The sequence below is a fragment of the Hippichthys cyanospilos genome, chromosome 4 (assembly GCF_059441005.1).
Source record: "Hippichthys cyanospilos isolate Australia breed blue-spotted pipefish chromosome 4, RoL_Hcya_1.0, whole genome shotgun sequence".
In the NCBI taxonomy this organism is placed as follows: Eukaryota; Metazoa; Chordata; class Actinopteri; order Syngnathiformes; family Syngnathidae; genus Hippichthys; species Hippichthys cyanospilos.
The window spans coordinates 9,136,743-9,162,058 of NC_142372.1; the positions used below are offsets into that span (position 1 = coordinate 9,136,743).

General features: G+C 39.0%; 1 protein-coding gene across 2 annotated transcripts in view; it reads right to left on the reverse strand.

Annotated features, from left to right (window-relative positions):
- Window positions 1-1,432: 1,432 nt before the first annotated feature.
- The window catches only part of unc13c (unc-13 homolog C (C. elegans)), a 118,244-nt gene continuing 94,360 nt past the window's right edge, over window positions 1,433-25,316 (reverse strand). For both annotated transcript variants that reach the window (XM_088412518.1, XM_088412517.1), the window contains exons 24-32: window positions 20,534-20,622; window positions 19,381-19,518; window positions 17,169-17,292; window positions 16,702-16,764; window positions 13,209-13,289; window positions 10,726-10,873; window positions 6,771-6,863; window positions 4,586-4,745; window positions 1,433-3,617 (exon numbers count right to left, since the gene is read on the reverse strand). In XM_088412518.1, the coding sequence (XP_088268644.1) occupies window positions 3,332-3,617; window positions 4,586-4,745; window positions 6,771-6,863; window positions 10,726-10,873; window positions 13,209-13,289; window positions 16,702-16,764; window positions 17,169-17,292; window positions 19,381-19,518; window positions 20,534-20,622 (1,182 nt within the window). In that variant the 3' untranslated portion in view covers window positions 1,433-3,331. The remainder of the gene's footprint in view (window positions 3,618-4,585; window positions 4,746-6,770; window positions 6,864-10,725; window positions 10,874-13,208; window positions 13,290-16,701; window positions 16,765-17,168; window positions 17,293-19,380; window positions 19,519-20,533; window positions 20,623-25,316) is intronic.

A 25,316-nucleotide genomic window follows, 5' to 3' on the forward strand; every position in this document is an offset into this window, starting at 1 on the left:
ATCAGATGATTGAAGGATTTCACATTGATTGGCTTTCGAATAAACTCCAACACAATCTTGCAAATGAACCCCTACTTCCGTGCCAATAATTCTACTGATCCTGTTTTCCCTCAGTTTGTTGTCAATTTGCAGATTATATGTCCATATTCACGCAGGAATTTTCTTCATGGTAGAAAACGCATATTTCTACTTTCAGGCTGAGTGACATTATCTGGTTGACCCTGCCTCCGCCGTCAAGATAAGTGCTATGAGCTGAACGCTCTGATAACAGCTTTACATGAGACGTAATAAGCGCACCGCTAAAGAAAAAAAAAGAAAGAAAGAAGTCGAGAGGCTTGATGTTTTTTTGATGGAAGCGATGATGTTGTGTGAAGGTTGGAATTGGAGCCCTTGCCGTATTGTGCCTTTTCATTTGAGGACAATGTTGTTATTCATGTGATTTTCACTTTGCATTTATTAATCTCGCTAAATGCAGCTAGCTCTGTCCCATTCTGACCTTTCCCCCAATTTGTCCCTTGTGGAAAAAAAGCAATAGCCATATTCATCTCACGTCATAGATGCTATCATTCACGCAATAATGTAATCATTGAGCCCATTTGAACTCTTTTGTTACCCAAACTAGCGGCACCTACTGAAGACAGGTAAACAGTTCTTAGCTGTATAACAGTTTAGAGTTTAACATGTAAATTAGGGCTGCAACTATCGAGTATTAACCCTAACCCTAACCCTAAAAGAAAAAAATCAAATCAGATTATCAAGTACTTGGATAAAAACAAAAACTACACATTTCCACTCAATCATGATCAACTTTTACGTTTTTTTTTTTTTTTTTTTACTGTAATTTGAATTGTGCTTAGAAACACATTATTTTCCTCTTAAGGCAAAATAGGACATTTGAGTCAACCTGTCTTGTTCAGAAGTGATCAGTAGGAACAGCAACTGTCTCAGGTTCTCATCATTAAATTATAGTCATTTATGTCTATTAAACGGCTTTTGAAAAGTAATCTGACTGCTCTCACCAGCCCATATCAGGCACTGAAGCGCTGCCAGCTAGCGGCTAATTTATGTTAAATGTTGAGTATGAAGCCACAGTAAAATGCTGGCAACAGGCGACGTACAATACAACATTAGCATAAATAAGTTGCGATTGCCATTGTAGATTTAATTGATGACTGGACGTCATCTCAGAACGACAGAATGAAGTTGTGTTGTTCAGGTCGGAACGCAAGAGTTCGTGACGAAATATCGTAAACAAGTTATGTGTCGTTTCCAGCGACAACTTCGAGAAGTGTTCCCAGGCATTCATGTCCATATATTTAGTACGTTTTATGATCTAATCGTTTGTGAATGTTATATCTGTACACTTAAAAATGTGTAGTAAATAATAGCACGAGTGCATATTTGTTTAGCAAAAATGATCGAGATTTGTGACCACATTTGCACATACTTTATGCACAGAAAAAAAGTAGACTTTTTGTACAATATCTCACTAAATATATTTACATGACATACAGTTTGCCATCAGTGCAATACATAGGAATGTTGCATATTTACCAAAATGTTAAACTCTTTCCTTTTTATGAAGAAAAATAATGACAGAAGCTGAGTGTTTTTTTTTCTCTCTTCTTTAAAGGAACATGTGCAACTCTCATTTTGCTATCATTACATCTTCACAGCAAATAAAAAAAATAAAGTCTCAGCACCACCCTATGCACAATCGGACCACATGTACATATATATCTCCATATATGGAATGGATTGTGTTTTTTTTTTGTACAAAGATTCTAAACAACTTTGGCAGTTTATCAGGAACTAAATAGATCAGAAAATATGATATGAAATGATGCGGCATAAGCTTGCCTTCCAAAGCTCATGTTCACAGTGGTCATTCAGAAAGGCCGGAAACTAACGGTTGAGAATAAACACGTAAATGGAAAAATAAATATATAAACAAATGAACAACTCATCCATTCTTTCTGGAGTCTGTTTTCATATGTGTCATGATTATAAAATTACAAACCCCTATGAAGGTTTATGTAGCAGTCGTTGCCATTTCAAAATTAGATTAAAAACAACATCATTTTCTCATGGTGGTCTTACCATACAAATATTTTGAAGGCTAGGGAGTTGGGACCCTGCTAGGTGGTTACCGTGGGAACATGGAAGAGACGCGACCGAGAAACAACGTGCAACAGTGCTGTGTGGAAAATAAAAAGATAATTAAACGCAAGCTATTTAAAACAAGGGACAACGAGCAAAAGAAAAAAAAAACAAAGCGGGAGGGATATGACTGAGAAACAGACAAGCTCTGTCGTGTTTTGTGACAAAAAATAAAACAATTAAAAGCGACCGTATTTAAAAACAAACAAACAAAAAGAAGGAACTCTACAAAAACAAATAGCATGAGGTAAAACAGGCCATATTAATTCTATGTGGAAAAAAGTAATTATGAAAAGTAAAATACAAAGGACTCCACAGCAGTGTTGTGTGGAGAAAAAGAAAAAAAGAACAATGAATTCACAATGGATGGGCCCCTCATTATTTTTTAAACAGAAGTTTCAAGTGACTCAGGGGAAAAAAATGGGACTCCAATACATTTTTGGGGGGGCAAAACCTTAATGTTATAACAGAAAAGAACAACAGAGAGGGGTGCAACGGTGCAAGGTGATACAGTAGTCATTAACAAGTTGAGAGGCAAAATTGCAGAAATAAATGAATACGAGCGCTACGTAAAAACCGAACAACATATAATTTAAAAACGCAACAAGGAACTCTACAACAGTGCTGGGTTAGCAATATATATGAAAAAAATCAACAACAAAAACAAACAGGAGACTCTGCAACAATCAGAAAGCCACACAGTCATAAAGTGACTTACACCGGATAATCGAGCAAATCCAACATAGCAAGTTCATCACCATAATTCCTTTATGTGTTGTTCTTTTTTTTCATTTTTTGTTGTTGTTTTGTAACTCCACTGGTTTGGCACTTTATTGGAACAAATCTCAGTTCAAAAAAAAGACCAAGTGTACAAAAGGTATCTTGTCTGCTTGAACGTAACCGGTATAATATAGTAATTAATAGTAAGCATACGGTCAGTAAACACTTGTACGTACTTGTAGTATTCAAATGAACATTCCAACAGATGATTTTTTTTTTCTCTTACGCACATGCACAAAACAAACAAACGAACAAACAAACAACTCCTTCGCTCGCTTCCAGCTTTGGATCATCTCGGGTGGACCAAGCCTCCAATCATTCTCATTTGTGGGACAAAACCGCACGGAAGGAATACTGCATTTTTTTTTTCCCAGGCACCCCTCCGTTCGTATTATGAGACTTCCTCGGCCGAGCGCGTGTCCGTCTTGAGACGCACAAACTCTTTAGCCACCTCGTCGTTGGTCCTTTGCGAGAGTATCCGCATGATGGTCAGGCCCGTCTCGTCCATGGCGATGCTCTTCACCAGGGGATAGCAGGCGGCGCAGCTGCCCGAGTCGGCCAGCTCGCGTAGCTGGATGACGGTCATGCCGATGATGCGGTCCTCGCGGGCGAAGCAGTAGTCCTTCACCGACACGTGCAGCTCGTATGCTTCCGGCCCGTGCTCGTTACTCAGGACGCTGCGGCAAAAATGGGATTTTGATGAACTTTCTGACCAACTGCACTAATTGTCTGCATTGTTCTTGCTCTGTGAAAAACGATGGACTCAAACGTTGGATCGGTCTGCTAGTTCTTTACTTGAAACCAATATGGTAACATTCTTGTTAATCTCGACAACTGCAAAAAGCTATATGACGAACAGAGAACGTAAACAGGAAATACAGAGTGGCCTTCCTGATTAAAAGCAGATATTTCAAAATGCGATAACACAGGTAAGTAAACAATCCAAACTGGAGCGCTTGAAGTAACACAATTTCAATCTCATCTTAATACCCCTGTTGGTGTGCACGGATGGATTCAGACGTTGGTTTGGTACGCTTGCTTCTTTTAACGAAAATAATGTGGTACAACCTTGGTGAACAAAAACTGCTGTAAGCAACTTCTCTGGCTGCTAACACCCAACTGATTCCATCTGCTTCCACCCTCCCACTCGCCCCATTACCACAATTATTGTAAGAACCGTCCGCACCTCACCAGTGGCGTCATGTTATCGGCGACGGTAGTGATTGCATATGATAGCAAAACAAAACAATGGAGCGTACGGAAGGAAGGTAAAATGACTTCGTTTCTTACTAGTAAATAATATGCTTTAGTTGATAATACAGTGTCAAAATCCATTATTGAGTGTGACTTGTTGACAGGTGAAAAGACACTCTTGTTCGAGGATTGTCGAGATTCGTTTGTATTTCCTTGGCAAAATTGACGAGGTAACTAAGCCTGAGATCATTGTTCTAATTATCCCCTGCAACTCAACAAGTGTTCGAATTGTAATGAGGAGGGTAGTGAATCTATAAAGTTCATAAGGGTGACAACTCCCCTGGCCCTCAAACTTAACTTGGATTGAGTGTTGGCCAACACAGTGTCGATTACTGATAGTTAGATTCAATCAAGAACCAAATAGCCGTCTGCCAATTTTGTAACGACTTACTATTGGAATGTTTCGTTGTACTTTGGTGACCAGTTGTTGTTCTTGGTCTTGGTGCTGAACTTGCGCTTCTTGTCAGCCAGGTGCGGCCCGATTGCGTTGACCTCAACAAACGGCCGGAACATGGCGGTGGTCTGCCACTGGAGGTTGTTCACGCCCACCACTGATACACAGAGTAAAACTTTATTAAATTCTCAGCAATGATGAGCATAACCTTGAAATGCAAGTAAAGTGAGAAGGAAACTGCTGCACGTAAACTTGATTATTTCTGCCAGAAACGGTCATCTATTAATCTCTGGAGTGTGTCACAGTCATCGCGAGAGGTGTTTGATCATAATCTGACCTTGTGGAGTTGACGTTTAAGTTTCACACTTTAATGACGAATCATCAAACTTTGCCGCAATTGAAAATGATCAAATTTGGGAAAATACATCCATAAATCCCTTTTCTAGTGTCACTGATCCTCACAAAGGTCACAGGCTTGCCGGTGCCTATCCCAGCTGACTTTGGACAGTAGGCGGGGGATAACCTGAACTGGTTGCCATCCAATCGCAGGGCACAACACTTTTACTTATTTATACAAATAAATTGATATTCCTCCATATTGTATATGATTTAAATATTACAATACTAATTAATTCATAATGTTATTAAGATACAATACAATTCAGAATGTTATTAGGAGGAAATCACACCAAATATTTTTGTTTCTCAAATTTTTCTTTACCATAAAAAATTATGTGCAGTCCTTCTATTCTCATGGATTGGGAAATGATCGATTTGACTTCTTAATTCATATTCCACGCACAAAATTGACTGATTTGGATTGTGTTTCTAAACTGTAAATGCCTTGGCTCAAAGATTGGTAAATCCTTATTGCACACCTACTACAAATAGACTAACTGGACAAAATATTTAAGAGAAAGTCCGAATGATCCTTAGGAAGTCTTTGAAAGGCCACTAGAAAGTTCAACAATAACACAGAAATAGAAGATTTCCTGTTTTTTCAGCATGGAGTCTTCAGATATTTTTGCGTGTCTATGCCTACCAAATTCCAGGTAGAACTCTGAAAATGGCTTTTGAAAGCTGCGTTTTCAAGAGGAAAACCAAATCCTGAGTCAAAAGTATCTTTTATGGACAGCATTTATAGCGGTCGTGACTATCTTGTTTGTTGGGTGATATGAAGACAGAAATGACTGACTGATACAGTTGGCTACCTCCAGAGCATAAAGCACTCAGAATGAAACTCGACTTTTGATGCTGTGGCGAACACTAGAAAAGGCCACAGCTTTTTCTGTTGCGCGCTGTAATAACAAGATAATGGCACACCCTACTGCCTTGGTAACAAAGATGAATGTAAGGCTATAAATATACTGTCAGTAATTATGTTGCTGACAAAATGTGTGATTCAGGGGGATATAAGAAAAAAAAAGAGTGGTCATTTAAAAAGAATCAACGCAGTGAGATGGAGCGCAGCAGCAGGGGGTAAATGCTCAAAAGATGTCCGCCCCCTGTTGGTAAGAATGACTATTAATCAGAATTGATAGGACGGGTTATTAAACAACAAAAGTCCCACCCACATGTTGCCAGTGTTTTTTTTTTTTTTTCTTCCTATCCTTGTTTACTGTACTGTTAACGACACCATTAGTGATCTAACCAATTCCGCCCTGGTGGAGTTTGATTTAATGGCCATTACTGTAATTTCTCAAGGGTAAAAAAAAGAAAAATGTGGCAGCTGTAATTGTATAATTGTATAATTGCCAATGTTCACGTTGAGCCTTGTTTTTGCTAACCAAAACAGCAGTTCTGGGAAGCTATACATGTTTACGTAAGTTCTGTGCACGCCGTTTGTTTACATTTTTTAAAGTATTACTTTTCTTTTATGCATGACAAGTCTCATTTTCTGTCTGTTCCAAAATTTGCCCCCCCAAAATAATTATTAAAAAAGCAGACAGCGCTGATTCTCCGTAAGAATGCATTCCTTTTTACAGGTTGAGAAACCAAATGACATCCCCTGGCCACCGTTTGAGGTAATCCAGTATATTTGTTTCTAAATGGAGCCACAAGCACAGTCGAATCCTGCTTATTCATTTTCGGGGGGCCCGGCAGCACAATCATCCGAAGAGTTGCCTCGGGCGAGCGAGTGTGAATACATTTGAATAGAAATGACAGCTAATCCAAAACTCACCCTTCACGCTGACTTTGTGCTCTCCGGTGCCAGGGTGAGAGATGAGGTTCACTTGTATGGACACCTCGCCCACTGAGCCGTTGCTTGACTGACCTGAAAATACATAGTTATGGGAATGGCGTAATTAAAATAATGAGATGTAACCACAAAAACAAAACAAAACAATCAAACATTGAATCCCATTTGAACCTGTAGGGAAACACTTGTTTCAACATAGTTGGTCACAGGATGTTTGTTTCCTTTTGCTCAAGGCTGAACAAGATAAACAAGAAGGGTTACAAAACGACAGAAATATTCCATCTGGTTTGAAATCCAGCGAGAGGCAGGTGGTGCAAACCTATACTGAATAAATAATATACTAAATACTAAATGAATAATTTTCTTCCGCAGTGCATTCATCCATTGAACGCCAATGAAATACTGTGGACTGACTGTAATTATTGAAAAAATATAAGAAAGTGTGTGTATATATAAACACCCTTTTTAAAATAATGATTTAATATTTGGTTTTCCTATCTATCTACCTACCTACCTACCCACCCACCCACCCATCCATCCATCCATCTGCTAAGCTAAGGACATGAGCAGTAAATCATGCATCACATTTACGTGTGCTTCATGACACGACACATCTTTGGGAAAAAATGCTTTCAACTCAGTTTCAGTTGTCAGGTAGGTACGCAGATTCGCGAAGTGAAGCACGTAACGTTTCTGCCGCACATGCATACCATAAACATAGTATTTAGATAAGATTGCCAAGCATCCAAGCAGCCAAGCGAGAACGGATGGCGAACGCCAGAAGGCTGCGAGAGGGCTCTCGTACGATGAATGATAAAGGAGCACGCCGGGCCGATAGGTGATCGATATGTGCCAACGACGCTGCATGCGTTATGCTACAAATGAAGAAATGAGGCAGGTGATTTATTTCAATGATAGCCCAAGGGGAAGAGTGAGAGTCCCCACTGCATAATTAGACTAAGAACTTTTCCAAAACAAAGAACCGTCACAGCACTTTCAGCTCATGAATGTTCTGATCCAATACAATTCATTTTTGTAATCACATAGAAGGAATACTGTACGTAGACTCATTAAAGCAACAAAAACATTACAGTGTCAGAAGTGGCACTCTATATCATCTACTTTAGCATGTCGTCACCTGTTTTTAAACTCGATGTCACACAGCCATTAGAACTGCAATACTAGTGAAATGCTACAATAGGCGAAAGTCTACATCCGAGAACAGAATTCAGTACAAAATGGATAACTGACGATAAGGGACAAAATGTTGATATATTGCGACAGTCGCACAGTGCATCGTCTTGCACAGTGCAGAATCCATATGGCAGCAACAGATATTGCAATTAGCAGTTCGTGTACCTTTAATGACAAATGTATTATTTGAAAATAATCTGAATCTCTGTATTATCTCGCTATCTTAGTAAATTATTGCCATTCCATAAATGCATGAGTAGTTAGCAGTTCACTCCTGCTCAAGTGACACCAGTGTGACCAAAGTGAAATGTTATTGAACCGGACAGGACCTGATAGACCCCATCTTTGCTAGATAGATGCCATTGACTCCAAATTATTCCTGTCCTCATTGATTTATTTCTTGATCAATGAGTTGCTGAACTTTTTTTTTTTTTGGTTATTCCATGGAACTCTTCAAACTGTGCAAACTTTGGTGCATGCTGCAACGGCAATAGATGTACTATAGTAATACGGCAATACATGTACCAACTAATTTATCGCAAGTAATAGAATATTAGTACGCAGGTTTTTGGACTACTGTTTCTGGTTGGGGTTCATTTGCATGAATTTAGGTTCAGTAATAATGGGAATGAACCATTTGTTGCAATTTTGACTCCTCTAGATGGTACTGTTGGTTTAAAGAAACAGGTTTGACCCTTGTGAGGTATTTTGGCCAATCTGATCTTTAGATCCAAGGTAAATTTTCTTTTGCACAGTTTCAATGGGGCACTTCTAAAATCGGTCAAGTCTTATGTGGGTTTATGCTAACAAATGACAGTAGATGTCATAGTTGTTGACATGAAGTTGCACAGTTAAAAATCTTCTGAGTAAATGACTCAATGGAGTGAAGTTTCATCCACAAAATAAACCACGCAATTTTGACTGGAGAAACACACATTTGTATAGTAGCCTGACTCTGGTTTATGACCTCAGCCGGCTTTCCTAACAAGGAGCGACACACATTGGCTTCAGTGGAATAAACGAGTGCACGGCGGGCTGTAAATGTGTCGCTGTCATGAGCAACGGGGGGTTGGTGATTAATGAAGGAGCGTTGGAGAGCCGGTGCATGGTAGCACTGTTTGCTGACCTCATGTGCATCAGCCACCCCAACACCTTCACTTATAGGCAGCCTCTCATACAACACAGAATCATTGGCGTGTACTGTAGCGCCTTTGTGTATGTAACCCATGGTGTGATCCACACACTTCAAAATCCGAGGCTGAATTCCCTCTTGAACAAAGTTGGATACCGGGAGATGCTCCATCCGTTTTACAGTAGAGAAGGAGGGCAGGTTGGTATGAACAGATTAAACGGGCAGAAATGTGGGCCAGTGATGACGACAAGCAAGAGGAAGAGGGGGCAAGAGAGAGAGAGAGAGAGAGAGAGAGAGGAGAGAGAGAGAGAGAGAGAGAGAGAGAGAGAGAGAGAGAGAGAGAGAGAGAGAATTTATAGATGCCGAGTACACAAATAATCCATTGGCTCTGCCAGAGTTATGTTTGTGAGTAGAGAAAAGGGGAAGGGGGGGTTGGAATGTCGGACCCTAAGGGACAAAGGAGTGAGGAGGCAACGATCGTTTTCCCTTTTGTTTTATTCTTTTGCCAAGTAGTAGACAAACAAGCTCTGTCATGAGGAGGTCAGTCCCTTTGCATTGGAAATAATGTGTCAGTAGTAATCCACCAGAGGGTGCTGCTCTAAATCAAAAAATGTTTTGCAAGTGAGCCGAGTCAGTTTTTTGACCGTAGAAAGCAACACTGCTCTATGTTTTTTTTTTTTGTTTTTTTTTGTAGTGCTGGTAGGTTTGGAATATACCATTTCTTTCTTTTTAAACATGTAGCCACTTTTTACAAGTTGATACATGACACTTTATGCACTTACTGCTATGTATAGCGCAATGTCATTGAGATGAGCATACTAACAGTAACAACAGTACAGTAACAGTAACATTTTCCCAGCCTAGAACAATTTAACTAGCACAAATTAAATAATTTTTGGAAAGAGGATAAAAAAAAATCGAGAATTAAAACAGTGCTGCACCATTTGTGTCTGATTTATGAAATTTTGTAATTACAATTCTCATGCTATTTCAAGATGTATTTTATCACTCCTTACTACAGAAGATAAAGTCAAATTACATCATCATTGTCATTCCTGGCAAATCTTATTTGTTCAACACAGATTAACGGCATGCAACAACAGGTCTCTATAACAAGATAATAAAACTCAAAAATTTACTTCATGTTCCTGCCTTAAAAAACAATAAAATTTAGATGTTCTGATGCCTGCAGTAACCCCCACAGGGGTATTCACATCCCAAACAAGAACCATTGCTGTAGACCACACACATAGGATTTTGCTATTTTAAACGCTTAACAGTCTTTACATGAACATTTGTTGGCCCTGACGATTCAATGAGTGCATTGAAGCAGAAACACCTCTCGACAGCACCAAACCACAGATGAATGCCTTGTGCTAATATTTCAAAGGGATGGACATGGACATGACAAATCAATACAATATAATAGTGTATGGCGGTGAAAAATATCTAACAAAGACAAAATATATGCTTCCCAAACCAGTTTGTGTTTTCAATGGTGTTTAGCTTGTAGGGTAAACAACAATTCTATCACATGTACAGCAGCAAAAAAAAATATAGTGCCACAACAAGTGCTCAAAAATAAATGACATAGCTGCAGGCGTGACTTACCTTGAGAGGTTTGGGTGCATATATATTTTTTGATCAAGGCATCTGTAGGTTGAGTATAAAGGCTAAGAGCATATTTGAGGGACTTCATATCAGGGCTTTTCTCCAGGAAGGTCTTCTTTAGCCCGTTTCCTCCAGCATGGAAGTATTGCTGGAGAAAAAAAAAAATAGTTCAAGGATATGTGGAACCCTTGCAGTTTTAGTTAATGTGGAAGCCCTGACTCGAATGTTCATCAAAATCTTGTGGCTAAATCAAGGTGCCGTGAACTTCTCATTGTACCTCCTATTTGTATGCACTTATGTGCTTACATATTGTATGTCTCCTCAGTGGAATAAAATCACAACTGGAACAAAACCTATAGAACCTTTTGGGAGCAAGTACTTTGTCAAACAATTGGGTCACTTGCAATCACTACAATGAGAGTTCTACCGCTATCAGGTGTGAGCAACTGAAAGCTAATGTAGGTTTTCATAATCTCCTATTTTATATGCATTCCATTTGGTGGAATGCTAATAAAATGCATATCCAGTATATTCAATTTTGTCGGCGAGATGGAGCAGCTGCCTCTCTGCTAGCATTCCTTAAAGGTCAGAGTTAAGACAGGCACAAATGTACTATATTGAAAATGTGTCTACATCCATGTCACGTGTGGACTGTTATATAAGCTTGCACAATTATCCATTTTTCTGTCCATTAGTATACACAGGTTTAAAGTTCAGTGTGATTAAATTGAGGCGCATGGAAAGTCCAGCTTCTTTCAAGGATATCTGATCTTGTTGCAGACTGTCATTTTTGTCTCTATTTTTATTTTTTTTTAAGCGTAAATGGTATGAGCTTGTTCCAAAAAGGATCGATCTGATCGCACAACTCCCCAAAAGCAATGCTGAACTGTGCTAATTGACTATTCTTGTCGGAATACTGATGACAATAATGCTGGCAACATGATTGATCCAAACCACCGGGTAGTCGCCTCGGAGACTGCGCAATCAATCCATTTTCTTTGCAGCACCCCCCCCCCAATAACTCCCAAATTTGTTGCCGCACAACACAACAGCTCAGTTGTCAAGTATTTGCCCTCTTGACAGTCATACAGAAGTGGATTAATGTGACCACACAAATATAAAACAAAGAAAAGAATATAAATGTACATTGGTATAAGTCTCCAGTGCATCCTTACTTGTGGTGCATCTGAAACACGTAAACACAACACTCAAGTAGATTAGATAGAGCAGGTACTCTCAATAGTTCACAACTCAAAGTCATGCGGGTAAGGACACAAATAATACGAGGAATATTTTTGTCACTATCTTGGCAACCACCAGATGAAATCTCTTATTGGATACTTGAACAGTGTTTCTAATCCCATACTTCAACTCATTGTGAAAAGCAGCTAATCGTTTTGACTCCACCCACACAAAGACTGAAGGCTTACTATTTGTTTGTCTTTCTTTGCATTAAAACTAAGGCTGAATGATTGATTGCATTTGCAATATGATTGTGATTTGATGAATCGCGATATCTTAATTGCAATCGTTGCAGTTTAAAAGTCTCCATGCTAGCGGAAAGGGGTGAAAGGGAGGAGGGAGGGACTAGATGATCAAAACTGCGCTATAGGTGTACATATTTTTCGTCTAAAATATTTTGTACAAACAGAATTCATGCATGTTTATGTCACAACGAGTAGAATTATGTTGTCACAGTGAATGCTAGTGACTACATGTCAAAATTGTAAGTTTAAACCTGAAATTTCTGAAGAAAACAGCCTTTCAAATTAATTAATGCTTCAATTGTCTTTTATTTTATAATTATTATATTATTTATTGACATAAGATGTGTTAAAATTAATTGCTTGTTTGTTAAAAAATATATTTTCACAATAAATCACAATTACTGTAAATTATTTCTCATAATCGTTCAGCCCTAGTTGAGACAATGTTTTGGTGGCTTTAATGATAATGATGTCCCACTTATTATTTTTTTAAACACTTTGATGAGCTTCGGAAATGATAAACTCAACCTTCAGTCAAACAGGGCGGAGCCAATTGTTCTGCTTGATGTAAGCGCTCGAAACGGCCATTTAGACATCCATTTCTGGTGAACCACTGGTTGAAGATAAATAGGATAGTCCGCATTGGGTCTGTGTGTGTAGACCAAATGGTTCAAAATTTGTGATCAAAAGATGTCCACATCGAACAGACCATCCAGAACAGGGAAGCGTATCCGTCAGCACACTACATCTCAATAACTGCTATGTCCAGTCTATGCTTATCACATTTTTCCTCTTGGCCATCACCGGTGCCATTCTGTGGTGGCATCACCGAAAAGCCAAATAAATCCTTGAGATGTTTTATCGACCAAGGTCCCTGAAAGGTAAATTACATTTTGTGGCTGCACGGGGAGCCCGAAAGCAAAAAAAAACAAGGTCTTCGGGCGAGCCATTCATTCAAGTCTCTTGTGTCGGCTGCCTCTCGGACATAAAACTTACCTTGATAGTGGGAAGCACGAGGTCCATGGCCGCACACTGACGTGGAGTCAAACTCCTGGCTTCCTCGCGAATGACATGCTCCTACAGAGGCACATGAACATCAAGGTAAAAACCAATGAAAAGTTACAGCATACTGTAAAATAGCTCAGCTTCTAATGAGATTATAATTAGCATTAACAAGGCTGTTAACACACCTATGCAGATGTTTATGGTGCATTGCAGAGAAAATGCACATCCCGTCCCTAAAATTAGAACCTGCAGATGAAACACGAAGCCTTGCCTCACTTTCTTATGCATACGCATTTAATCAGAGACTGCTTTAAATTGATTTCCACGAGCCGCTGTGAGACTGCAAGCACTTTCATCAACATCTCTGCTAAAATACAAGGCAGGTGCCAAACCGCTAATTTCATTTTCATAGACTCAATTCCGGTACATGACAAGGCAACCGCAAATACAATGATGTGGTTTATCACCTTAAACATTCAAACAGATACACCTGTTTTCATATCAAGGAAATATGGTCATTTAGTGAAATGATCTCACTTCAGAAGCTCTAGCACTCAGATACCAGCATTGGAAATTTGTCAGATTAACTCCTTTACCAGCCAAAACAGCAGTTTTGCACATTTTAGTAATTTTTGAGTCAGCTTTATGACACGGATGATGTTTTATGACCTGGAATAATGTTCATTTGACAGCTGTGCATTAACAAGCGTTAATAGCTTGGATTTCTTGACTTCTTAAGGTCTTTGAGACCATTTAAATAGGAATGTTTTTCTAAACTTTTGCCCTGTATTTAACTATACAATATTTATATTTTTTTTGTGGACTGTATAAGTTGATAAAATGGTCCATCAATCTATGTCACTAAAATTAGTCCCAGAAATGTATGTACCGCAAGTGGAAGCAAGATGACAAAGAGCAACAAGCACTGTCTCTAAAAAACTATAATCATGATGGTAGCTGTAAGTAAAGTGCTATATGTGGTAAGTGCACTCCAATTACCATGAATAATAATAAAATACCAGACCCTCAGTAGTATTAAAAATTAGATAACATTGGACATTTCAGTAAATATTGATGCACACACATTGTTGTGCACAATTCTTCCATCCCGTCCTCCTTTTCACTAATCTATAATTTTCCATAATTGTCATTTTATTTTTTTTGTTGAAGACTCCAGTTTCATGCTACAAGAACTGGCATATACCACAATCATTGTTAAATATTTCCAAAAGCACAACTGCAAAAATACAGTAAATAGACAATTGCTGCCTTACCCCTATTTGTAGTCGAGTAATAAACGCCTTTGCTCCTACAAAGTAGACTTGTGTACGATCCGAAAATCCCTCATACGAGATGATTATGACTCATGACTAGCATTAACAAGAGGATGATAAATGACTTTAACGCTCGAGGAAGGATACAGACACACGCCCATCTGTGTGCTCCTCTCCAGATGTCGCTGCCTCGAAGGATGGCATACAGTCTCATAAACAACAAGGAATTTTTCCGACTTAAAGCAATTCAATAGAAAAAAAAAGCTTATATTTGGCATGCGTCTGCTTGTTACTCAGAGGTTTAAAGTCCGCAGGAGAGCTGCCTCCATCACCCGGGACAGTTCGCTCTCCTCCCCTTAGGCCGGAGTTGCAGAAGTGTAAAATGCAGGACGAGCAGACCTAGAAACTCTTTCTTCCCCTCTGCCATCAGACTCCTCAACAGCCACCAGTAGTACAATACAGCTAATAATATCTTGTTTTTGACTTAAGCTGGTACTTACTCTTTTTTTTTTTGTTTGTTTGTTTTTTACGACATTCGTGGGGACAGCAAAGTAAGTATTCCATTGTATGGAGAAACTCGTTTCTACTCTGTGCGCATGACAATAAACACTTTGAATCCTGAAATACTTCAAGGATCAGCATATTAAAGTGAGCGCAAATGTTCTCTGAGCCTGAAGCATGATTGGTTCTTCACTCAATAAAACTGACTAGCTTTGCTGGAAAATGACAAAGTGCAGCAGTTGTGGCAAACACATTTTGGTTTTCAGAGATGTTGACAGATACCATTCCTTATTTGATGTTGCATAATCTTTCTGTGTGGTGTGAATAGAAGCGCAAAGCATATTATACATCAATGTTGCGCTGTTGCATCTTAAGTCCTTGAGAACATACAAAAAGTTGTTTTTTAACCTGTTATATGGATGCGCAGTATTTTGATAATTTTTGGGTCATTTACATCCACATCATTGTCAAAGTAATTTAGCCAATCAACGGCACACTCCTCCTCGTAGTGTGATAACTAAGGCACTTAGCCGTTCTTGCAAACGGGCGTTACATTTCTCTTGTTTACCCTGTCTGCTCTATGTGCCCGGGTTTTCTAGGGGATTAAAATCAAAAGTCTCCAAAACTCCAATGTGGAGATTTGCCAAATTCTCTGAATCCGCTTTTGCATGTAGCAATCATAAACCGGAGATTTGCATCAGAAGATGCCAACAATGGTGACGTTAAGAGACGGACATGTTGCCACCATTTGGGTGAAATGACAGCTCTCTAGGGCCTTCTTTCAATGCTTTCCCTTTGATGTGAAATGCCTTTGATGTAAGAGCAAAGGATTGGACAAAATACTGCACATGAGTTAAACTAAGTAGACTTTTAAAAATACAGTACATAGCCAACCACTTTTGGGATAGGTCAGGTGACGTAAAAACGTAAAAAGAAAGACGTAAGAAGAAAGTAGCCAATCAGAGATTGAGGAATGGGTAAGCAACTGTTTAAAGAGGAAAAATAAATAAGAAATACGGTACCTCATATCATTTTTTTTTAAATGCAGAAAGGCGCCCCAGAAGGCAAAATGTATTTTTCAAAGCATATATTTTGTTGATGATACTGCCATTCTACATCACTCCTGCCTCTGGTCTTTTTGGAAACACGCTGATTACACATAAAGTTGGCACATATCCCACAGTTAATATTCAGCCTTGTTTTTTGTAGAGCATGCAGAAAAAGGGTTTTGCATTTCTGGTCCTGTGTCACAAAGACTCGACTGTGAGGTGTTGAGTTTATCGACCACACCACGTAAAGAATGACCTTTGACCAAAAATTGCCAAATACCTAATTTTTATCTGTCATGTGTGGAATCTGCAACAGATCAACAGTCTTTTAAGATGTGGGAAATCTTTATGCAGGTCTAAGTCTCACACCTTATTGAAATTCTTCTGAGACAAAAAGGATGCTGTTGTAGCTGCAAAGTGGTGGACTTTGTGGAGATTTTCATCAATATGCTACGTGAATATACTGAAATATGACTCATAAGGGTAAAAACCATGTAATAGGTGTTAAATATATATGACCAAACCTGTGCATTTAATGTGTATATCTACAGTGGCAGTTATATACTTTTAGACCATAATCCCAGTGAAATATGAGTCACCAGAACATTTTATGAAGCAAACCGAGAATACTTTAGCAGTGGAGTGAAGAAACTGGATTACCTTTAATTTGGACAATTGTCCCAAGTCCTTTGCTGCATTGAAAATCATCTGAGCCCCCTGCTGCTGGAAAAAAAAACAAAAACATATATATTATTATTTCACCTTGATGCCATGTAAAATAAATTTAAAAAAAAAATCAAGCTTCCCCCCAAATTTCATATTTTGTATTTAGAAAATTGTATTTATTCCTGCAGGGCAATTAAAGAAATATTGATTGTTTATGATCGTAAATAAATGAACAACATTATTGCATATGACAATAGTTTCAATCATAATAACACCACAAACTATAATCCACAAACTGTGTAAATAATCATATAATAACGGTGAAATTTGTGCCGAATGAATATAAGGAAAAAAAAAAAAAAACAATATAAATATATATCCAAATACATTATTGACACATATGCAAATGATAGCCAAAGAAACGAAAAAGATGGAAAAGTTGCTTTTCTGGAAAAACTCACGCTCTGGTCACTCAGCGGCGGCAAAACAATGGTCCTCTCAATGGTGTTCAGCACAATCTTCCATAGCTCCTTGAGAACGCGTTTCAGGACTGTCTTCTCACAAATCTTAGCAAATAACATTAAACTGCAAAGAGGTGTTTAAAAAAAAAAAAAAAGCATGTGTGTTAAGCGCAGCTTAACAAGACGTCTTCATAAATAATAGGATTAGCCAAGTGCTTGATAAGACTTATAGGAGAGTAAATAGTCAACTCGTTATGCTATTTTCCATCTTCAGGCTGACATTCACTCTGAGTAATTCCCCATGGAGGATGGGAGGAATTGAAAATTTCCCTACAAACTATTCACAATTCATCTTATTACCATAAAAATTCCTTTTACAAGTCAACATTGGTATGAAAAGGGTGAAGAGCGCAGCAACAACAAACAAGAACGTAGAGTTAAAAGAGTCTTGCAGTCTGTTGGCCGCTTGCCATCGCCGCCACACAATGCTCGATGGATCAATTTTGTCCGAGCCAAGAAAGCGCTGTTTAATATCATCGTGGCAGACCAATCAGTCAAACCGTGTGGATGGAGGGCTTCCAAGTTAGGGCAGAGGAACTGTTATACTTGCAAAAATATATCTTGAAAGCTATACTGACTTGTAACTAAGGCTGTACCCTCAAAACTGCCTCGGTACCTTTGATACTTGACTTGCTGGAGGAATCATGTGCCAATTCCACGTTTATCTCAACCGTGCAATAAGGTAAAACATGAAGATGCTAACACATAAACTTAGCGGGCTGAATTGATCATGATATTGAGGAGCGATATTGCTAGTATTAAGGTATTAGCCATAAGCTATAGGCCTACACAAAAACTGCAACTAAGAGCATGTTTTTCTCCGTGTTAGCATGCTGCCCTTTAACGAACAACAGTAACCATTCTAAATTTATTTCGACTGTAAATTTTCATGCAGGATTTATTGTATTAAAGGGCTCTATAAATAAAGTTGAATTGAGTGAAGCTTACCCGTTTTATTTTATTATAGGGCTAAAATGAGTCTTTGAGGAATCCAAGTGCTTCAGTTAGAAAGAAAATGATCGAGGGATTTGTTCTTGCCTGCTTATACATGTAAATGTAAAAAAAAAAAAAAAAGACACACCAATCGCTGCAAAAATTGTTAATTCCCTGCATGACAGCAATACATGCCAAATATTATAATAAAAGTTAGTTCACCAAATAATATATGGACATAATGTCCTGGTGTATTTTGATCTTATAGTTTTTCTCAGCAACATGCCACGGCATAACAACTAAACTAGTGTTTCTACTGCTACGGTTGGTCTTGACTCTCGCTATAAACAAAAGTACCTTGTTATAAAATTAAATTCAATTGCCAATTCCAGGCACTAAAAAAAACGACATTGTTACTCTGACATTGACCGATGGCATCTGTTGCCAGTATTTATTAATGGATCAGGCATAATTTAGCCGCAACCTTTCGGTGCTCAAGTGTTCCATATAGGTTGGTATGATAGATGTGAATGACATTGCACACTTTGATGCTCTTCTGACTGATCACATTTTCACAAACCATGCAAACTAAATTTGCTTTTTAAGGCAACAAATTTGTCTGAGACCAAAATTTGAGATCTGTCTAAAATCACAATACCAAAAATACCAGATAACTGCTATCCTTTATTTACCATTTAGGAGGAGGGTCATCAGGGGAGCCTAATTTTTTGCTATTCATGGCCGGGTTGGATCCTCTTTTTCCCCAAATAGCCAGGGTTTTACTGTAATCCTAAAATGTATTATTGAACTCATTGAACGCTACCTTGAGAGACAGAAATGAACTCCTACTATACCCCTTTTTGTGGCAGTATACTGTGCAGATGGGAGTAAGGATTAGCATTTCCATACCATAAAGAGGATTCCCCCTGTAAATTTCCGTTGACCTCAATGCTTCTTTGACAATGGCTGAGAGGGATTTCTAAACCTCATCTGAACCATTTATAATCTCTGTGGCTCTTTCAGGAAGGGCTTGTCTTTCACACACAAATCTGTATTTTTTCTCATCCTGCCTTGAGTAAGGTATCACTGAAAGGTATAGCACCAGTGTCTATGTCTCGGCGGAGACAAGTACTCTACTGTACACGGGAGATGTTCAAATTTCATTGTTGGTTTTTCATTTTCATTTAAAAAAAAAGAAAGGGTTTAAAATGCTACCTACTTTTTATCCAGGAGATCCATAAGAGGCCGGAGGACGGTTTCTGCATCCATAGCAGCATTACTTCCCTTTGCTGAGCCTTTCATTTGGACAAGCTCTTGGTTCATCTGCTTCACACAGTCCTCGATCACCGGTTTGAAACTGAGGAATGGAAAAAGACATGTGCTTCCATCTATTTCCGGATATTGTATAATGACCTTTTGGCTCACGAAGGAACATGATGCTTTTGTTGAAAACCCACAGACATCAGGTATTGTTTGAATGGTCTATTGTCCAATGTTCAGGAACAGCCTACCTGGCTTTATTAGCTTGACGATTTGTGGTAGGGACCGCTGGGTAGCGTGATGCAGCATAATACTTTTTAGTATCATGTAGTCTCACAGTTTTGAGTATTGATGAGATCCCGTGTTTGTTGGTGCTTTCTTTTTCTTATTTTTCTTTTTTTTTTTCCAAGGCTTCACATCATGAAGCACACATGGAAAATGTGAAAGCGCTCACCAAAGGTGCCTGATCAATTTCCAAGGGGGAGAGAGCCCAGCTATGATTATTTTTCTTTATTTTTCATCTGCAACTCTAATGATTATGACAGCTAGGATGTGTAGGAAAAATTAGTTCACTTTTCAAAGTATAACTTAGTTAAGATAAATGGTCTTTAACTTAGCACTTTTCAATCTTTGGTAATTTACCTACTGTTGACAGAGTATCAGGAGCAACTGGGGATTTAGTGTCTTGGTCACAAAGGTTGGGGATCAAACCCACAGGCTTTCTCTTGAGAGACAGCCACAAAGCCATTACGCCACAGTGGTATGTTATGATTCCAAGTATCAAATCTCGATTTCCAGAGCCAAAGTATCCACTTACCCTGAGGTGGAAACCTAAGGCAGATTAGGGTTTATCATTTTAAACCAAACGTAATGAACCAAACTGAGCATTATGGCTTGGTGGACATGAAGCCATAAAGCAACGTCGGGGAGTTGTTAATTCACAAATCCTGCCAGTAAAAGTGCAGCATGGAAGCTTTTTTTTCTCCCCAAAAATGTTTAGGACAAGTGGAGTTAATTATAAATTGAGAGAGCACTACTGTGAGATCCAAAGCAGATTAGCGGAGTAATTAGTCTGATTGAGAAGGGTGTACATGGGTTGCATTAATACTCACTTGGAGCCCAAGACACCACTGAGCTCATCCAACACGGTGTTGAGTTTGTTCTGCAGCTCCTTGAGTAGATCACTGGCCTCTGCATCCAGCTGTCGTGATAGAGAAAAAAGACGGACAGTTACTGCATGGTTGCACTCCACAGAGCTGCCACACTGCCTTACAACTCTCCGGGATGCCTTGGCTGGAATGAGAAGGGAGTGGGGGTGAGGGGGAAGGGGGGGCTTCGGTAACCTGTTTGCCTCGCGCTCGTTCTGTGTGCCATCTGGGCCGAGGATCGCTCTGAATACAAATGGATGGCTCCGAGCCGAGCGCGGCAAAAGAGACATGGCGTTGGCAAAGTAGAAGCAGCCAGCTCGAAGGCGCCCACATGGGTAACGCTGCGTGCACTAGTGCGTACCGTACAGTAGTCACAGCTGAGAGCATAGGGTATCAAGGGAAAAAAAAAAAAAGACTCGATGGATTCTTACATAGTCAGTACAGCAGGCATTTCTTCCATTTTGAATTGATGACAGCAACCAGGCTTCATGAAACGTGGGGTAAATGACAATTATTTCCATTTTTTTTTCAATCACAGTCCAATGATACTTGAGTGATTTGAGCTACATGAGATACATGTTTTGGAGAACATGGTTTAGAGTGCAATAAACTAGCCTATCTTTCCCACTGCAACAATCATACTCTAAACACAAATCTAACAGTAAAATCTAATGGCAAAATCAAATTTCCATCTTAGACTTTTTGATCTTTGAGCTTGAATTGAATTAAAGGCAGTCTTTGTGCTAGATTAACAATATAAATAAATAAAAAATCCCTCTGACTTATCACCCTTTCGATTTTAGCTTCTCAATGGAAAATGCAAACACAGTAATGTGCTGAACTACATAGACAGCAATGATGACAGATTTTTATATTTTATTTTTATCTGTGGTTCTTAGGAGGATCACCAGTCGATCAGCACAACCCCCCCAACAGTATTATTTTCAGAGTAAACAAAGACAGGATAATTAAATACAATTTTAGAATTGACTAACATATTTACACTGTCAGATGTTATCGTTGTCTATTACTGATTGGATGTCTCCCAGTCATATAGTTGATGCACTGCTGCCTGGGTGGCCGACGGTCACGAGTAACAGATGTTGGTCCCCGGCATTGATTTGAACTTGGAAAGCTTTTTCCAAAGGGTTCTCTCGAGGAATATGATTTTATACAGTTGACATGTTGTGATACTTTACGGTAAATATTAAAATAATTGTAATTGATTTTTAATAATATTTTTAAAGTTAAAAGCCTTATGCGTAACTGCAACCTTGATGGAATACTTTTTTGTTTTCTCATCACACATATTAAAAAAAAAATTCTACAACTCATTTCCATATCAAATCATTTGGTATGACAAATATGGGTAATGTTTGTGTGACACTTAATGTCTAACTTATCATTTAGTGTGGAAGTGAGTATATACAGTACCGATATGTAATTATTGCCCTCATCAATCCTCTAGGAAAAATATGTGTTTGCAAATATGTCGTACGAATGCACGTTCACCTAGAAATGACTTGGTTGACTTCCTGCAGGGACAAGCCTCTATCAGCACAAGCACCATCGATTTGTGCGGTTCTGTGCTCACTTATGGACATGTTCATACAGCTGTCAGCTCAGTATAACACATTGAGGTGTTAAATATTTTCCTGTCACACACCAAAATGGATTTACAGCGATACTTTAAGGAATGGCAAAGAGGATGCATCAGTTCTCAGTGGCCTGACAAATGTTTTTGTCTGACCTCTAATTTGCTGTCCTGAAGTCTCTGGAATTGTCTTTTTTTTTCCTTTTCTGAGAACGCTCACTTTAATGGCAATATGAGTGAAGAAAATACAAGCGCGGTGTTTGACTCCCAAGGTGACTGGCATACCCCGGGAGCTGAAAATCCAATTCTGACTTCAAATGATATTTGACACTCTTGTCAAAGGTTACTGTTTTGCCTGTAACACTGTCTTTTGAGAGATAGTCACAGACTTTTCCGTATCATCTTGAACTTCTTCCTTTTCACTTTTTTTAATGTAAGGAAGAATATTAAGTCTCTGTCCAGGGAAATGTCAGGTTTCAAGAAGTTTTAATGAAAAGCGAGACAATTATGAAGACTGTAGTTTTCTTGAAGTGTTTGTGCGTGCATAAGAAAATTCTGAGCAAGACTTGGACAAAAGAGGCTGCGAAAAATAGTCGGTGTAACTACAAATTATCCTGATATGTGGTATTTTTTCCTATTCTTGTAAACTAAGTTATTTGAAATCCAGTTTTGAATCTGAGCTCTCTGTGGCGGTCACCTCTCGAGTGAATAAACTCTCTTCTGGCTTGGAGCCTATCAACAGAAGCCAAGTTTTGCTTTCATTTGCCTGTTTCAACACTTGCTCGTGAGGAGCCATTTTGAATGCAGTTAACAAGTAAATAAGGCCTTGATAAAGCACTGTCTAAAACAAGACATAACTTACCAAATTGGGAACAATCAAAACTGAAAACAATCGGTGGATGTCAATCTAGCATCTATAAATACGGGCATTGTAATATTTATTGCTACTCAGTAATGCTCTTTATAATTATATTGGCACGCTGGAAGTTAATTGCAAACCGAGAACAATTTTGTAATGAAATGTCGTCTTTGGAGAGGAAAGCTTAATGGGGAACTGTCAACGGTATGCCAAAGCTGCAAAAAGCAATCCCTGGGATACACCCGGGGGTCAGCCAACACTGAAACGCATAACAATGACTTCAGGAGTCATTAATACACCTGTAGTAAACAACAAGCAAACAAGTCATGATCTGCTTGCTAGACCATTGTTAAAAACATGAAGTTATTATGTGGATGTTTGTCATGCTCTTAAAATCGTAACGCGAACATTTGTGGCAAAACCGCAACCAGTCCAACTCAAAAGTGTTGTGCGGGGATGGAAGTGGTCAACAAGCTGTGACACGCTTCTAAATTAGGTAAAAGACTGGTAAGGAGAGGAACAGGAAGCAAGCTAAAAAAAAAAAAATGATAAGGCATATTTTTGAAGCCACTCGCCCTACAATGCCAGTGATGGTGAGTTTAAGCAGCCTGTCCTGAGGGATGATGGGCAATTCGGATTCCGTATGCGCCGTGGCACATGCTGCTGGAAGGGGTTCATAGTAAAGGGGTGTGGTGGAGTGAAAATAAAGCGCATGAAAAGTGGCGGGAAGGGGAACGGGGGGGGTCGCATTCGTGCTTTTTGACATCATTCTTAAATGGCAGAAAAGGGCTATTGGCGAGTCCTATTACACACACCTTACAGAAGGACACAACTCCCTCCTCCTGGAGAGAGAGAGCACATAAAAGAAATTGGGGAGAGGGTAGGGGTATTGGGTGGGGCGGAGGGGCATTACCATAGGAGACAAAACGCAAGGCGAGACAAAGTGTTAGATATTTGTTGACAAACATGCACTTGTCATAAGTAAGAAGAAACCAAAGGGGCTGCATCTCCAGGGTGAGCAGTGACACCAGAATTGTTTCACACTCATTTCAAGTGTTGATCGATTTATGCACATATAAGGTTATGAAAGACGAGTATTGTGGGGTGGGCTTCCAACTTCAGGCATATACAGTATAAAGTAGAATAAACTGTCGCACCAAACATCATAGTTGTACATAATATCTGTAGGTGGAGAGCAATTTTCAGTGAAATCCATTCAGTCAGTCAAGACAGAAAAAAACAGCATTACAAATGACATTACATACTATGAATAAATTCATGCTACCATGGCAACCAATGCAGAGACTTTTATATTATTTTAATACATACTGTATGATGTCTAGATTTGACTAGCAAAAACTCATTATTTTTCTTAAAAACAAAACAAAACAAATAGACCATCCCTTGGTTATTTGCTATACACTGTATGAGCTTTAAATTAAATCTGTCACGTTCTGCCTGAGTTACATTCTGCTATGGGTTTTGTTGTAGAGATTTTGGGTTGTTTCTTTAGCCATTTAGTTTGTATAGTTTCTTCCCCGCGTCTGCCTCACCTTTCTGTCCATTAGTTTTATCTTGTCCACCTGTCGCCTGTGCGTTCCTGCCCTTCCGTGTCACCCAATCAGCTTCCCCCGCCTCTTGTCTCTCCCAGCTGTTTCGCATTGTCTTGTTAGTAGCCTTGTGTATTTAAGTTGCAGCCTTTTTTATGTTAGTTGTCAGATTATTGTACCTCGTCAATTCGTGTTCCCTGTGCCTGTGTACTCGCCCTCCATTCTTCCCCGTCGTCCCATTAAGTCTCGTGAGTTATATTCCGTTCCTCATTTATTTTGCTACTTTGTCTAGTTTTTGTCTTCTGCCTTGTTTTATTATTAAAAGAGCAATTTGTTTGAGCACACCCTCTCCGTCCTCCTGCGTTTTTGAGTCCCTTACCCTCCACCGCCTCATGTCGCCATGCCACGACGTGACAAAATTCTCATTAAAAATAAGAAAAAAAATCTAAATCTAATTCAGCATTGCCAATTCCACTAACGAAGTTTTGTAGAGGTACGTTATGAATTTATACGGATACATTTGATGGCATCTGATGAGACACACACACACACACTTGCACTTCAAAAACCTACATGTCTTGGGACCCATTGTCTGATTTTAAAAATTATAGTTGCAATATACTTAGGCTGAAGTGGCTATTCCGGACAGATTGCCTTTTTTCTCATGTTGCTAATCCTAAAAGCTCACTTATATCCAGGTTCCTTCGCACAGGGCTCAAGGGTCATTCCAAATGAGAAATTCAA